The 15,763-nt window shown below is 37.5% G+C and overlaps 1 protein-coding gene across 1 annotated transcript in view; it reads left to right on the top strand.

The window, feature by feature from the left end:
- The window catches only part of fut8b (fucosyltransferase 8b (alpha (1,6) fucosyltransferase)), a 174,806-nt gene that overhangs the window by 110,458 nt on the left and 48,585 nt on the right, over positions 1-15,763 (top strand). Inside the window, exons 4-5 of the mRNA XM_041805375.1 lie at positions 520-638; positions 1,701-1,863. Of these exons, the coding sequence (XP_041661309.1) occupies positions 520-638; positions 1,701-1,863 (282 nt within the window). The remainder of the gene's footprint in view (positions 1-519; positions 639-1,700; positions 1,864-15,763) is intronic.

Raw genomic sequence — 15,763 nt, 5'->3', positions numbered from 1 at the left:
GAGAAACAACAAAAGAACAAAAAATGAAAGACAGATTTATAGCAGTTTTGACCATAAACTTATCTCCCAGTTTGTAGGAAATTATGCATGTTTGCATCAGTCTAGTTGCTTTGTCACTGACTAGCAGCATTCTTATCTCTGTTTTATATTTTTAATAAATTTAGAAAGCAAAGTCCTAAAAAAGTGTCTCAAGTTTTTTGATTTCCTGTTTGATTTTAATATAAATCTATGATGCTTTATGTCAGGCAGGATGTCAGATATCAAGATGTCACTTTGGTTTTTGAAAACTTCTAATGCTTGTATTTTGTTAACCCAAAAGTATCAATTCCACTCCACCAGCTGCAATTCTTCAAATAATTTATCCAATCAGGGGCTTTAACTTTACTAGGATACAGATTTAGACTTTCAGTAAGTCTTCCCTGCACATGAAGATGTTTTCTGCGGTCTCTGCCTCTCTTGATGTGCACACATGCTCCCATGCTCACCCATCACATCCTCCCCTGTGTCTTTCTCCCACAGGATACCAGAGGGTCAGGCAGAAGCCGGCTCCCTGGCTGCTGGGAGACTGCGATCCCTGGAGGACCAGCTAACCAGAGCCAAACAGAAGATCCACAGCTTCCAGAAACTCACCGGAGATGGTAAGCGGAGCACTGCCGTCTGAAAAGGTTGCAGGCTAGGATTTGGCCGCAGCCTCTCAGAAATGTGAGAGGATTGATTTTTAAGGTAGGGCAGGATGACTATATATGGTATTAGAGCAGTCAAAGACTTTCGTGAGCTTTCCCCTCCGGCAAAGAATCTCCGTCTATTCCTTTGGTAAACCTGCTTCAGCTCAGTAGCAATGATGGCTGGGCCGTTCTAACAGACAAGCAGGGTTATGTGCGCACTTGCCACTCTAAGCAGCGGTCAGAGGGGCATGAAAGCTGTCGGGGTAGAGGGGAAACGTGTGAATGAAGTGCAAAGAGTGTGAATGCCCCAATGGCAGAGGTGGAAACAGAGGGAGAGGAGAGAAAAGAGACCAACAGAGAGAAAATAAAGGACATGTGAGCGTGGAGGGCAGCGCGAGGTCAGCTTTTCCATCTTGCCGCAGGGGAAGAAAAAGCTAAAAATACCCTCAAGCTTTTTTTTTTCCCCATCGAGGGAAGGAGAGAGCAGAGAAAGAGTGTGAGATTAAAAAAAACTTTTCCTCTTCACCAACACCTCCTTCTTATCCTGCTTCAGGCTGTCCTTCCCATCCTTTGCTTTTTTTGTGTTCCTCTCCACAGAAACCAGAGCAGGCAGCTGTGTTGTCCATGCAGATCTCTCCACATTGTTCGACTCGAGAGGGGTGTAGAGTTCCTTCCTGTTGTTAGAATTGTGTGAGAAAACAATAAAAAAAAGTGCTAGAACGCTCCTTAATGAGGTCAAAGCAACACCCAAGGACATGGTGTGAAAAAGGAAGTTTTTATGGTTATTTCTGAAACCTTGCTGTAAGCCGTTAGCTTGTTTAGCTCTCATAATTTAATGCTCAAACATTCCTAAAGCTCCTGGCATCCTCTCTGTTCTCATTCCTTCGAGCTGTATTCTCACAGAGCTGCTTTGAAAAAAAGTCATTGATTCATTGTTTTAGATCATACGTGTGCTTGACTTGTCACGCTGCCGGTATCTGTGTTTTTTGTTTTGTTTTGAGAGCCGTTTCTTACCACCCTTCGTCTCCTTTACAGGCCCAGGGCCCACTCAGGAGGAGCTGCGGAGGAGAGTGGAGAACGGCGTCAAGGAGTTCTGGTACTTTGTGCGCAGCGAGGTGAAGAAATTGGCCAACATCGAGACCAGCGAGAGGCAGAAGTATGCCGACACGCTACTGCAGGACCTTGGACACCAGGAGAGGTGGGCTAATATGCAGTCTGGACAGAATCAAGTGGAAATGTCAAAATGTTCCTCAGAGACTTCAATCAAGGGCAAAGCAGACACTGAAATAAGTTTAAAAATACAGATCTCTGGCGTTACTATGGCAATTTCTCAGTGGACAGCCCTTGAAGAGAGAAGGTCAAGATAGACCTGACTGATGAAACCTGAATACTCAAGACTAAATTCTCTTTTAAACATAAAAAAACTTAAAGTGCCGGAGAGCTTTAAAGCAAGTATTTCTTTTATCAAAGGTGGATAGTGATGTTCAGTCTAAGGAATCATCATCTATATCTTTCAAGGTCATTATAAGCTTAAGTGAGCAGTCAACTGGCATGGCGTGTACTTAAAGCTATGCATAGTAAACCTGTTTTTTTTTTTTATGGTGTTAACCTTACTGTATTTGTAGCATGGGTTATTCGACAAGCATCAGCATTAAAACATTAACTTCAGAGCAGTTATTCCTTTACTTGTTGATTCGAATTTGATTTTTCACCTTTTGCTTTAGTTTCTATTATGTTGTTAAAAAACAAAACAAAAGCCTTTTAATGAAGTTAAAACAAACAAGGGGATGAGCATTCAAAAGAGGTTTTAAGGTTATTTATCCCAACAGTTTTCTGTAAGAGAAGAAATTAAATCAGAAAATCATGAATCCTCAAAGATTTCAAATTAACTCCCTCACTCTGCCTTAACTTAAAACAAACATCACTGGCAACGTTTTGATCCTGCTGCTAGAGTTTTAACAATTCATCATTGTGGATCGATGCATCACTTGGTTTATCAAATATCCAGTCAAAAGTCAAATCATAGATTAACGCTGTCATCTTTAAGCTACACCCTCAGGTTCAGGTTACTTTATTTGTACATGTAGGTAGATTTGTTTTAGATTACAACATCCATTATGACACACAGGTCACAAGACAGGAGTAACATGAAACAAACAACAGGTAGAATTATACCTATTAAAGCCCTCTAAAACATGGAAACCACCCCCATAAAGATGCACAATGTGATAAAAATCATAAAAAGATTGAAAGATAAGAGATTGGAGTGCTCAGAGTTCCATTAATCAGGACCTAAAAAGAGAGTGAAGTACCATAAAATAAATTAAAAATTCAAAAATTAATAAATCATAATTAAGCCAGGCTAAAAACAAGTTTAAGACTCAAATGCAGGAATAAATACATAAATAACAAAATAATATGTAAAATATGGCTGCAGCTTGTGAATGTCAGCAGTAGCAGCAGGAACAAAGCCGTTACTATAACGCTAAGTTCTGCACCTTTAAGATGAACGTCCTCTGTCCAGAGGGGAGAAGCTGAAACTTACTGTGCAAAGGGTGATAATCATTATTTCAGATGGAGTTAGCTATCCGCTGGAACTGTCTAGTGCACAGGGATGCTGGATAGAGCTGTGGCTCACCCTAACAGATGACTTGACCATTTCACTATCTTGGTGAGAAAGTTTTATCTCTCAAAGAAGTGTGACCAAAGCATGACACCAAAGAAAAAGACACGACTCATTCAGTAAAAAAGCATGATAGAACATGGGCATTGTTTTGAAAATACCTTTATTTAAAATTTCTCCATGACATGTTTGGTACTTGAAGTATTTGCCTGTGTTTATGTCAACATAAACACAAATTGACTTAGTTTTATTTCAAATTTAATGTTAATCTGGAGCACATTTGAAATAATAAAACACAACAATTTCAACATTAAGAAATGGAACTGTACACTGTAAGACTGAAGAAGTTGAAAATACTCAAAACTTTTGTTTTGTACTGGAAATAAATTTTGAGTCATCTCCAATGAGTTAATAAAACTCAACATCAGAGGCAACTGTTAGGTTAACTCAAGTTTACACAGCAAGTAACTTCACTCAAGGTCCAAAACGTTGATGCCCAAAGGCATTCTGGGAAAACTGCAGATTAAGGGATGATTGTCAAATCATTTGAGAACAATGACAAAAAAAAATACTCAGAATGATTGAGTAATGTTTACTTATAACTAAAAAAGATTCAATCAATAGATTCAGAAAAATAGAGCTTAACTAGATGTTTAGTATTTTTAAGCTAACAAAACTCATCTTTTGAGAACATTAAACTGTTTAGTCTTACAGTGTAAGGTGGAATGCAGCTTTTTGTTTTGTTTTTTTGTTTTGTTTTTCATTAAAATGTAGACACCTTTCAGCCATTAGATTTCTGAAACTGTCTTAAGTAGATACATCGTATCGTCCAATATCAATCAAAGGCTCCAGAATCAAAATGGTCTTTTTCTGATGTCAGAAAATACTGATATAATGTCCAAAGGATTAAAATTATAACATCATATTGTAGCGTTTCACAATGAAACTTGATTTGCACCCCTAGCTGGTACTTGCACAAATCAATATTGAATCAAATTAAATTGTTTCATATCTAATTGTACTGCTTTATGTTATGTTGGGACAAATGTTGTGTCATTCTATACCTTATTAATTCATAAGATATCTGTATTCCGTTTTTTTAGTTTTCGTACATTATCAAATGTTGTTGTATTGTCCCGTATCATCTTTTATTGGACTAAAATGGACTTGAGCTTGTGTTGTGCCAGTTTACTCCACACTCATGCAGTAATTACAAAGGCTGGGCTGCTATCAGTATTAGCCATCCCCACTCCTATGCATCTATAGTTCGTATCGTATTGTGCTGTGTCGTGTGTTGCATCCATTACTTTCTGTGTAAAACAGTTCTTATATGCATTTCTCTTTATGATTGTTTTAATTGATATTTAAATGACTTAGAATCTCTTAAGATTTTAGAAAAGTCTGTTCTGCCTCCTCAAATTCAGATCAGCTTTATATCTTACAGACTGAACAACTAATCAGTTGTTTAAACAAACCAACGATTGTGTTTGCTGAGACTGAAATCATCATTAGGAGAAGCCCTGGGTGGTTAATGTTTGTAACAGAAGCTCTTTTGTTTACATCAGAGATATATATAGCTCAGGATCCTTGCGGTAGTTGTATCAGCATCTTAATCTCTCCACTTTTCTTCATTGTTGATGCATTCAGAAGCGTTCTGTTCAGGCTTCTGTTTACCACCTCTAGCCTTTTTTGCTGACAGTGTCAAAAGTTGAAACTATTTACAGGAGCACTTGAAAGCAGCACTTGTAGTGCTTTAAAGGAAACAAATGGGCAAAGGTCATGGGCACACCCTGTCTACGATCTGGATGGCCGGCTTCCAGTCACCTGAATGAAAAGCAGCCCGGTGTCACTTAGCCAGGAGGTTCATTGTAATCCTGCTGAAGTGGCTTACTGTGTCTATTGTCTCAGTCATCGCTGGCTAAGCTTCTTTCCAAAGACTGATTCCTAACCCCGTCTCACATACACACATGTATACACACACACAAATCACACTGTCAGAGAGTTTCACATGAGTTCACTCTCCGTCTTAGCCCCTCAGCTATCTTAACGTGTGTGTGCTGCAGGCAAAGGCTGGAGTGGCAGCACAGATAGGCCGGGGTGGAGAGAGCAATAAAAGTTTAACTCAAATGAAAATGCATTCAGTCCCTATTTGAATTCTGCTCAGGAAGAACATTTCACAAGTTAAATAAATGTAGCATATTAATAAAGAATGCAGCTACTTTCCTTCTCTGACAATGAAAATGATCCCAGTATTTTAGTTTCACTGTGTTTTAACAGACAGCTGAAAGGAAACAGTGTAGAAGTAAAAGAAATCTACTAAAGCAACTCTTCAAAGTTGAGCTGGTGTTTGACAGGAAATGAAAGAGATTAACACCTTTGCTGCAAAAAAAAACACTCTAAGAAAACTAGTGTAAATGTGTCAGCAACATCTCCTCAGGGTCGGGGCACATCACTACTTTTGGGGAAATTTAAAAAACAAACGCAGTACATTTGTAGAAATGTAACATCACAAAGTTGGCGTTATGCCTTTCAACATAGTCAGTTTCAGGTATTGCCTTTGTCATAGTAACTCCAATCTAAAGGCGAGATGTGTAGAAAAAAGATTTGATACTTTTCATCAGTTTATAATTTGTGAAACCCATGGCCAGATTTAGTGAACAATGACACTGATTTACAAATATGATTAACTGATATTCCTGCTTCAAAGCACCAATATACTTGAATGAATCACCGTGTGATTATTTTTTAACTGTGACATTTTTTGTTCATTGTTTACTATGATAAAGATCCTGCTTACTCATCTATTACAAGCAGTGGGACATCAGCCTTGGCATTTTTAACTGATCATTAAAAACAAATCATTCTTGCTGTTATGAATTAAACATGTGTTTGCACAGATGCACATAGTTTAGTTCCAAATTTGAAGATAATCATTGGCCCTTAACTTCATATAAGACAAAAATGTATTTTAAACAAAATAAATGGTAATGATTTGGTAACGATGCATGATTACGATTATACTGGACAATATTGTGACTGCAGTTATGATGCATTACGTAAATGGTGTCATGCAACTACTTGCTTGGTTATCAAGGAAAATGCAGAGAATAAAGACAGTTTTGAATTGTGTATTTCTCAACTCAAAAAAAAAAAAAAATATCAATTAGCCTAAAAGAAGTTAAAAAAAAAAGCTCAAGTTTTTACATTACTGCTTTTAAAATTACTTAACATTTTTCCCCAAAAAAGATTTACCTTTTTGAAAATAAAGCTACTTCCCCAAAGATCAATAGTATGATACTATTGCTAACTTTCAGCAGTACAAATACATCTTAATACAAAATAATTTCAGCATTTCTGTACAGTGTAATGGGGGTTTTTGTTCAAAAGATTGTGCTTCATCACCATGCGAACTCTTCAGTAATTAAAATGTCATAACTGTGTTAAATTGGTGCATAATATCATCTTATATCAATCACAAGCATCTAGACTGAATCAAAATCATACTGTGGCAGACTTTGTGATATATACAAAGTATTGTACCATGTCCACATAATCAAAACTGTATTGTATTGTGATGAAAACTGATGATTTACACCATTAGAACTCAATATTTCAGTTTAAAGGTGCAGTGTGTAAAATTGGGAGTAACAGTGACATCTGACAGTTGGAATTTAGATTGCAGTGCTCACTTCATGTAGCGACCGTGTCAATCAGTGAATTTAAAAAAACTGGTATCTGTTATTTTGTCCCTTCTATGTTGCTGTAGAAACATGCAAAATGCAAAAGTCCAAGATGGCAGAGTCCATGGAGGGGACCCTCCCTGTATATGAATAAAAGGCTTTTTGAAGTCATTAAAAATAAATAATTTAATAAGGGCTGAACAATTTTGGAAAAAAATCTAATTGCAATTTTTTTCTCCAATACTGTGATTGCGATTTGATGTGCAGTCATTCCTTAACTCTCTTTCATTTCCAAACAAGGGCTGAACAATTCTGTAAGAATATCTTATTCTGATGATTTTGACTTGTATTGCAAATTGGATATGAATTGCTGCATTTGAAGGGTTTTTGTCATTCTCATATTTGATAAGAAAAAAAAGTACAAAAATGAAGGTAGGATGATATGTTGTGCTTAGCATCTCTGCTGCTGAAAAAAAAGTTTAAAACTGCTTTTTGGACACAAATTTCAGGTCAAAGTAATATTGCACTTTCTGCAGTTTGACAGGTGCTGCAGGTCATACTGGAATTTGATCTAATTTTCATTTAATTGCCCAGCCCTCAATTGAATACATATTCAGGGGATTTAACGATAATTTACTTAAAAATATGATGTTTAATTTGTTTGTTCTGCAAATGCTACCAGGCTAAACATTACATACAGCACCTTTAGTATGATAGCTTCTTAGATAGGGATGTGACAAGACTCTTATCTCATAAGATGAGGGGGCAATTATGATATGTGGGGTATTTAAACAAACTATGTATTAAGCTTTCCAAAAGGGATGCCAGACCTGATTACAAAATGCCTGAATGTAAAAGAAAGAAAATTAGTTTCTGGTTAATCAGATGTTATGGCAGTGACTAGAGTGTGGCAAAATATGCATATACAAAACTGTATCCATATATAAAATCTTTGATAAAAGTAATATTCTTGACATCACATGGATCACTTGCTGTCTTCATGGAAGCTAAAGTGAAACATTCTGAGTGTAAGCGATTTATTTGTAAGACTTTATAAACTGCTGAGGTTTTTGTCAACAGATTAGACGTATGGGTGAAGAGAATGGGAGAAGCAGCAGTGAGGGGTGCAGACTGAGCTTATGTGTCTGTGCATCTGTGAGAGGAGAACTGGAGGGGAGAAAAACAAGCATTTTAAAGCCATTCGTTTAACATAGAAATATACATGGAGAGCATGGTTTATATGCTATAATAATGGAGTTAAGGTAAAACACTTGTGAAGGTTTTACCACACAGCCATGTAGTTTCAGTCAGTTTCAGTCATGCTTCTTCTCTTTTTTGTAGACAAAATTGTGATTGTGATTACAATTCATTTTCAGCTCTAGTCAGTATTTTATTTGGTAGTTAAACACATAATCATAGTTCAGCTTTAAAGTCATAAAACTTTATTTGTAGTATAGTAGAGGTGTAATGGCTCACATCAGATTGAGGTCACAGTTCAGTAAAAGTTCCATTCCTGTGAGCAACCTTTGTGTCGATTTGGTGCCCCCTATGGACAAAGCCTAACTTTTTACTTCTTTACTGATTTGGCCTGGATATTTATGTTGAATTCCAAAATAATCATCAAGCGTTCCTCTTCTATCAAGAATATTATGAATCTTTGCTGTGAACAATGTCAACAGCATGTTTTTCTAGCATGCTGCCAGTCATCTCATCTGGCTCCTATGGTACCAATTATGCATTAAAAATATAGGTCTTTTTTTTAGTAGAAAGTTATCTTGTAGCAGATGGTCTTGCTTGCTTTTGTTGGTTATTTAAAGGCTTCACTTTAAGTTTCACTCTGTTTCATTGCCAGTTTAAAACTTTTCAAAGGAGCTTTAAATAGAAGTTATGTTGAAGAAAAGGAGGTTAATCTCATGGGTGCCAAACACTATGAAACACAGCACAGTCATGCTACAGGAAGGACAGGGTGGTTGGTGAAAGCTGTTGTGTAAATGAGTCATAAAGTAAATTGCTACATAGGGTAGTTAAATACAGCTTTCTCTTTGTGTGTCACCCATCCTCTACCTTGCCTTGCTGGATGATTTTCACATTTTAATATAAACCTTAAACCTTGACATTACTCTCCCCTTGGTGTTTCCTCAGAGCTCAGAACAGCTTTACTCTACTGCCAAGCCCCAGCCTGCAGTTTGAACCATTCTGAAGCACTGGGGAAGCCCACTAGCTTCTCATGCGCCTCAGACCACACACCACACTTCTATACACACAGGAGCCAGCACACCTCCAACACATTTGGATGTCAGGACTGCAGCACTTCATTGCGGTGTGGTGTTCCCGCTGCCTCGCTGCTAAATCCCTCAGGGCCTGTCTGTTGATTCCTTCTTGTTAAGATTTGCAGCCGGCCAGGTTTGCTTTTCCCTCCCTCAGAGGGGCGGTGATGGCTCCCCTGTGCGCTCCTGAAGGAGAGTTTGACATCGTTCATCACACACGCTCATCACACACCGTGGTTCCCGCCTTAAATTGGGACAATGAGTAATGATACCGTGTTAGTTGTAGAGATAGGCACTATTCACCCTGCTGCACTGTTGAAACACTGCCTGCTACATTTATCTGCCTCCTATGTGTGATTGTGTGTTTGCAAATCTGTGCATGCACTACTGAATACGTGCAAAAGATTCCTCAGTCACACAGGATGTGACTGATTTGGGTCGAAGATGTGAGTAATAAATTAAGCTTGCATAAGTGTTTATGTTTGTGTGAGTGTATGTGATGGGTTTGCTTTCTGCCCTCAGCTGCATACTTCAGAGCTCCCAGGGACGCTTGAAGTGGTTGGTCACGATATTTGGCAGTGTTTGACATGTATACAAATTCACTGTCAGAGGCTTGCAGATGGCAAGCTTAATCCTAAAAAGAGCCAAACAAGCAGAAAGACGCTGACGTCGTCAGTCAGCTTGACAGAAATGACACTTATTCTAAAATTATCCTGAAAGCATGTTGAGCCTTGGCAATGTTCAGCACACAGTTCACTGTAAATATTTGCTGTCTGGTGGGTGAAGTTTATTTAGTGTGACATGTGATGAGCGAACTTTTGGAGTTGTGTTGGCTGCTAATTTTAGCGTAAATGTCAGTCTGTATGAACATGGACATTGGCTCACTGACATCACTGGTTGGTTTCTGAAAAGGTTTTATAAAGCCCAACGATAGTGGACGATACTGTAGAAGGGTTGACCCCAACTAAAACCTGAAGAAGCAGAGGTGGAGCTGAGGCAGGCCAAATTAATAAATGGTTATTGAAATGCAACCAGCTACCTTGACAAGCTTTTGACTAGCTAGTTTAGTCAAAATTATGAAAATAAAATTTACAAAGTGTCCAAACGATCTGTAGTAAATTATAAATTGACCCACAGCAAATGTTAAAAATAGAATAACATGCAGTACTGTGCAGAAATTTGAGCCATGTTTTGGCCAGAAATTGAGGTTGCAGTAAGGTGTAGACGTGGTGAGTAAGCTGCCTGAGGACGCTATCAGGCAGGAAGGAGGATTGACAACCCCGGTCGTGCTCTGGATGTCCTTGCATGTTACCGGGGGCATAAGAAAATAATCTGTTGAGAAAATAACAAAGAACACACCTATAGGGCAGAGTAAGAGGTGGATGTGGGGAGTAAGCATGGCTGTCCAGGCAAGTAGTCAGGTTGCTATGAGCCCCTGGTTGTGCAGTGGATGCTCCAACGGCCCGAAATCTGCCAGTGGTCTCCAGGTGTATTACAAGGTATGAAAAGGCCCGGACAAAAGAGATGCCGTCGAGCTTGAACTTGGCTGCCGAGTGAACCACAACACAGCCAGAAAATTTTATTGTAAAACAATAAAACTGGCTGGGAGAATAGTGGTTTTAAATGTAGTTTATTATTTCTTCAGAATGCTGTTTTGACACAATTTAAACCCATCCTCTAAGATTCATGGCTCTACGAGTGTTTTAAGACTCTGAAAAACTACTTCCTGTTTCATGGCAAACTAAAAAAATTTCATGACTACATTTTGGATGTGACTTGAGCTTAGGCTGACGTGAACCAACTGGCAGTTGTAAAAGAGGCCACAACGAACAACACTGACCACAAACATGTAGTTTTTTTAATGTTCATATTTCATTTGTGGCAAATTAACATTTTTAAAACAGATTTTTACCTTTCCCCAAACACAGTAAGTCCCGGCAAATGCCATAGTTGTTTTTGTGGCAACTACTATAACATTTGCAGGACATTAAAAACCTTAAGTGAGATTATTGCACTAAGAACTGCAGATTTGCATAGCGTTTGCAGTTAATTGTGTTTGTGGGCAGTTATTACTTTTGCATGTGCAACACACCGTTTTGTTATGCTTTACTATGCATAACTCTTAGCCTTAATATAATCATAGTCATCATAATGTTTTACATTAAATAAGCAAGCTACAGAGACAAAGCCTACTGTCTAAGAGAGTGGTAAACATGTTTATTTCTGCTGTAAAAATGGGTTTTCTAATATGGACTGAATAGAGATCACATTTGGAGGAAGCAATGTTTTGTACTTCTGCTCTGGCTTCATATTTCAACATTGGAAGCTGCTGCTTCGTAAAGAGTCTTTACTGTACCTCTATGTTTAGGTGAGGAGAGTAAATTTTGTCCTGTGTCTGAGGATATGGCGCAGCAGCACGTGTAGTGTCTGCCCTGGTCTGAATTAAAGATGAGTAAGACAGGTGTGCCAAAGAAAAAACAGGTCACAGACGAGATGTGCAGCCATGTAATGTGAGACTCATAAAATATGCAAGACATAGTCAAGACCATGTTGACAAAACTGGTCTGCATATTCAAGAAGGAGCGGGATGATATGTATGTGGACAGCATAAATATTACATCATGTGATAGCATCATATGGTAATATTGGTCACTTTTTAAAGTTAAGCATTTAATCAACTATTTATACAGAGTATTTGGCAGATAAAACAGACTTAACAGCTGTATTTCAGCACAGAAATGTTTTGACTTAGTATTTCTCATTGACTGTATGACAGAAATGGCAAGGTTTTGAAACCAATCCTAAATAAATCCCAGTTTAGCAAATAATGAATTTAGCTTTCAAAAACAAGAAACCTGTTAAGGTCAAAATGATTGTGTTGTCTATGTATAACTGTTTATTTATCCTCCTAAAATAATAGATAGTTCTCGACATGTCTGCCATCAGAATTGACCGCGCCCCTGAAAAACCCTGCTGGGTGATATCAATGTGTGTGTTGGATAAGTACCATTGTCGCTAGCTACATTGCTTCATTTTGGAGCTGACAGGTGTGTTGATCTATTACTGGGTTCTGATGTTTAAATTATGCATTCATGCCACTTTCTAACCCCTTGTCACCATTGTCTCATTTATTTATGCTGTTTTTTTCCACCTTTAACCCATTTTTGCAACATTTAACCAATTCTGCCCATGTGTGCCAGTCTTTAACTCAACATTTTTGTCACTTTTATCTAACTGTACCACTGTTTGACCATTTGTTCCACTCTGTAATCCCTTTTCACCACTTTATACACTATTATTGTAATATGTTTTCCACTTTGAACCCATTTTTTTGTTACTTTTAACCCCTTCTCACAATTTTTGTTACCAATTTCTGCCTTTATTTCATTGTAATAACCACTTAGCTGCTTTTTCTCCTCTTTTTCTCCAGTTTTCTGACATTTTTTTCAACTTCATTCTAACCCATTGAATCCACTTATAGTCCACTTTTAACTCAGGCCTCCCACCAGTTTTGCAAGTAGTTGTATTATGCGATTGCTTTTAATTCTTGTGTTTTTTGAACAAACGCAAGTTAAACGTCATTGTAAATAGGGTTGAATGTTGTTTTTAAAAAAGGCCATATGAATTGTTGTACTGAAGGGAGTCATTCATTCTGATTTTTAACAGGAAAACCACATACAAAAATGAGGGAAGTAGGATTTTTTTGCAAACTAATCTTCAAAAAAAGTCACTTGAATGTTTGCATGAAATGTAAAACATCACATCTCTGCTGCAGTTGTTTTTATTAAACTAAAATTTTGACTCACATTTCAGGTTAAAGAAACATTGTCATCTTTATATTTGTGCAGACCAAGGCTTAGCTATCAAGTCTGACATTACTTTCCAAGTGGTTCACTCAATGTATCCATCCACTTATTTAAGATTACCAAAAATAGGGCAATTCTGTTTACAAAATGGAGTTTATACATGAAAGAAGGCTATATTTTACTACTGCATAAATGAATGAATTTCGGATTTTGTTGCTTTGATAAGTGTTACTATTCCAGTTAAATATAAAGTGTGGTTATCAGAGATTAACTTTATAATGAACCATGATTTTGCTGACCTCCATGGGCCCCAGAAAGTTATCCCCTTCATCCCCCCTTACTGGCAGCCTCAGTTCTTGATATCTATCTTTTAACACATTGTCTGTCTGCTGGCGTAGAAATTAAGGTGTGGTTCATTTTTTCAAGCAGTTATCTCAAGTATATCATGCACATTGTGATTATAACATTAATGGTTGTGTCTTGTATTCAGCATGCTTACCTTTCTGATGGTAATCTCATGCTCCATGTCCCACTTTTTCTCCAGTTTTGATTATGATGCAGCACATGAACAGAGCTGAGTCCACTCCGAACCACTCGACATATTGATACACAGACTCTCTGTGGTACAACAGCAGCCTACCTTGCCCAATTAGAGGGAATATAATTTGGACTCAGCCCAAACCAGGTCCCTGATCAGGCATTGGTTGCCAGGAACCTGGAAGACATACTTATCCCATTCTCATCAGCATGTACACATCTGCTTACTTTATACAAGGAAACATGCTTTTTCTTATCAGCTTGATGAATAGATCCGACAAAGACATGTTTATCTTTAAATTCATTCAGCTTTAGTGTCATTATATTTTTTAATGTTCATATTTCTCTGATCTAGGATATGTGCACTTTGTGCCAGGGCTAATGAAGATGTTTATCTTTGTCTTATTTTTCCACAATGAATCTCGTTAACCCCATGGTGACCATGCACTCGTTAATAAGCCCTGCCACATAAATGATTTTTTTGAAATAGCAGTGATTTTCCCTTTTGTATTGTTAAAGTGCTTTTCCTGTGTTGTGTGTACTTGTATGGTTGCTACCTCAGCCAGATCTCTTCTAAAAAAACGATTTCAGTCCCATTAATCTCAATAGATCTTGATGGTTAAATAAATAAAAAAAATATTAGTGGCTGCCAAGAAAGAAAAAAGAGGACTCTCAAAGAAAGGCGGGAAAGATTTACTGCTGTGCTAGCTAACAAAAGGCCTCCTTTATATGGCTCTTTAAAGCTGTATGCAATATTGGACTTAATGGAGGCTAGTTGGTTTTTGGAGTCAGCCACAAGTGGACACCTGGGGAACTGCAGCTATTTGCAGGATAAAAAGGATGTATACACCTATTATCTGCCACTATACTGTAAATATTTCAGATATCTAATTGATTTCATCATTTAGCATTATAATCTTAACAGCAAAGAAAACAGACAGCAGAGTAAGAAAAACATGACAGAATGAATCCCCCATGATAAACAATCAAAAAGCAAAATGAGGAATTGAATTCCTGCCTACAAGAAATTAATTCAGCTTCTCCCTGTTGCATCAAACTGTTGTAGAAGAGCCTCCACATCTATTCCAATATCCTGATAAATGTTCATCAGTGCCAGTCCACTTGATTACTCCCAGACTAAATGATGAACTAGCTGGCTGCTGCCTCCTGCTGTACCACAAATGCTGCTTAGCAGAATCTGCGCTAGTATTACGCTTGGCATGAGCTTCACTGTGAAATTGCTTTTTAATGCCAAAAATCTGCAAAGTGTTCAATTGTTTGTGTTTGCTAATTTGAGCTTCTTAAATTCTTCCCAACACACACAATCAACTTAATCCAGCATAGATTAATTGAGAGTTCAGCACCAGAAATATTTTGTTAAAATAATCTTTGACCCTTTATGGTTATTCATCATACACCAGTATCACACCTTTATATGTGTCCGCACCACAATGGATGCAGCCAAAGACTGCAACTCATGAACGAAAGGGGAAAGAAATGAGAAAGAATATGCATTGCATTTTAAGACAGTTTAAGATGTGTATTTATACTAATGTAAGAAAGTTAGTCTTCAGCTGAATGCATTAACCCAGTGGTTCGAACTTTTTTTCCCTTCTTGTGTGTAAGAAAAGCCCAGGGGGGCAAAAATGAAAATAATCTGTCTGATATATTGCTTTCAAAAATCAACACTGATTTTCATTGGCTAAACTTTAAGGAAATAGGTCTACACTTTTTTTTTTTAACAATAAAATCGTTATAGAACTGGTTCATAAGGACTTTATCATGATTTTAGGCAATATATGTAAATCATATTTTGACCTTAGACCAGACAAAGATTGTGCCCCCCCCCCCAAGATCTACTGGTCCTGGACCTAAGGTCAGGAACCAATGCATTGACTGATGAGGAGACAGTCTGAGTTATACTAGTGCATCTAGAAAAAATAGAATATCATGAAAAAGTTAACTTTTGCTGTGATTTACTTAAAAAAGTGAGAAGTCATACAAAGTGAAACATTTTAAAACTGTTGTTTTAATCTTTATAATTGCAGCCCATAGCTCATGAAAATAAAAGTCCACTATTTCAAAATATATCAATATTGTGGAAAAGTCTATTTTGCAATGGTTTTCTGGGTCTTCAGTTTTTCACTCTAGTTCAATACACACAACAATCATGGGGAAGACTGCC

The sequence above is a fragment of the Cheilinus undulatus genome, linkage group 14 (genome assembly GCF_018320785.1).
Source record: "Cheilinus undulatus linkage group 14, ASM1832078v1, whole genome shotgun sequence".
NCBI lineage: Eukaryota > Metazoa > Chordata > Actinopteri > Labriformes > Labridae > Cheilinus > Cheilinus undulatus.
This window is presented reverse-complemented; position numbering and strand designations above follow the sequence as displayed.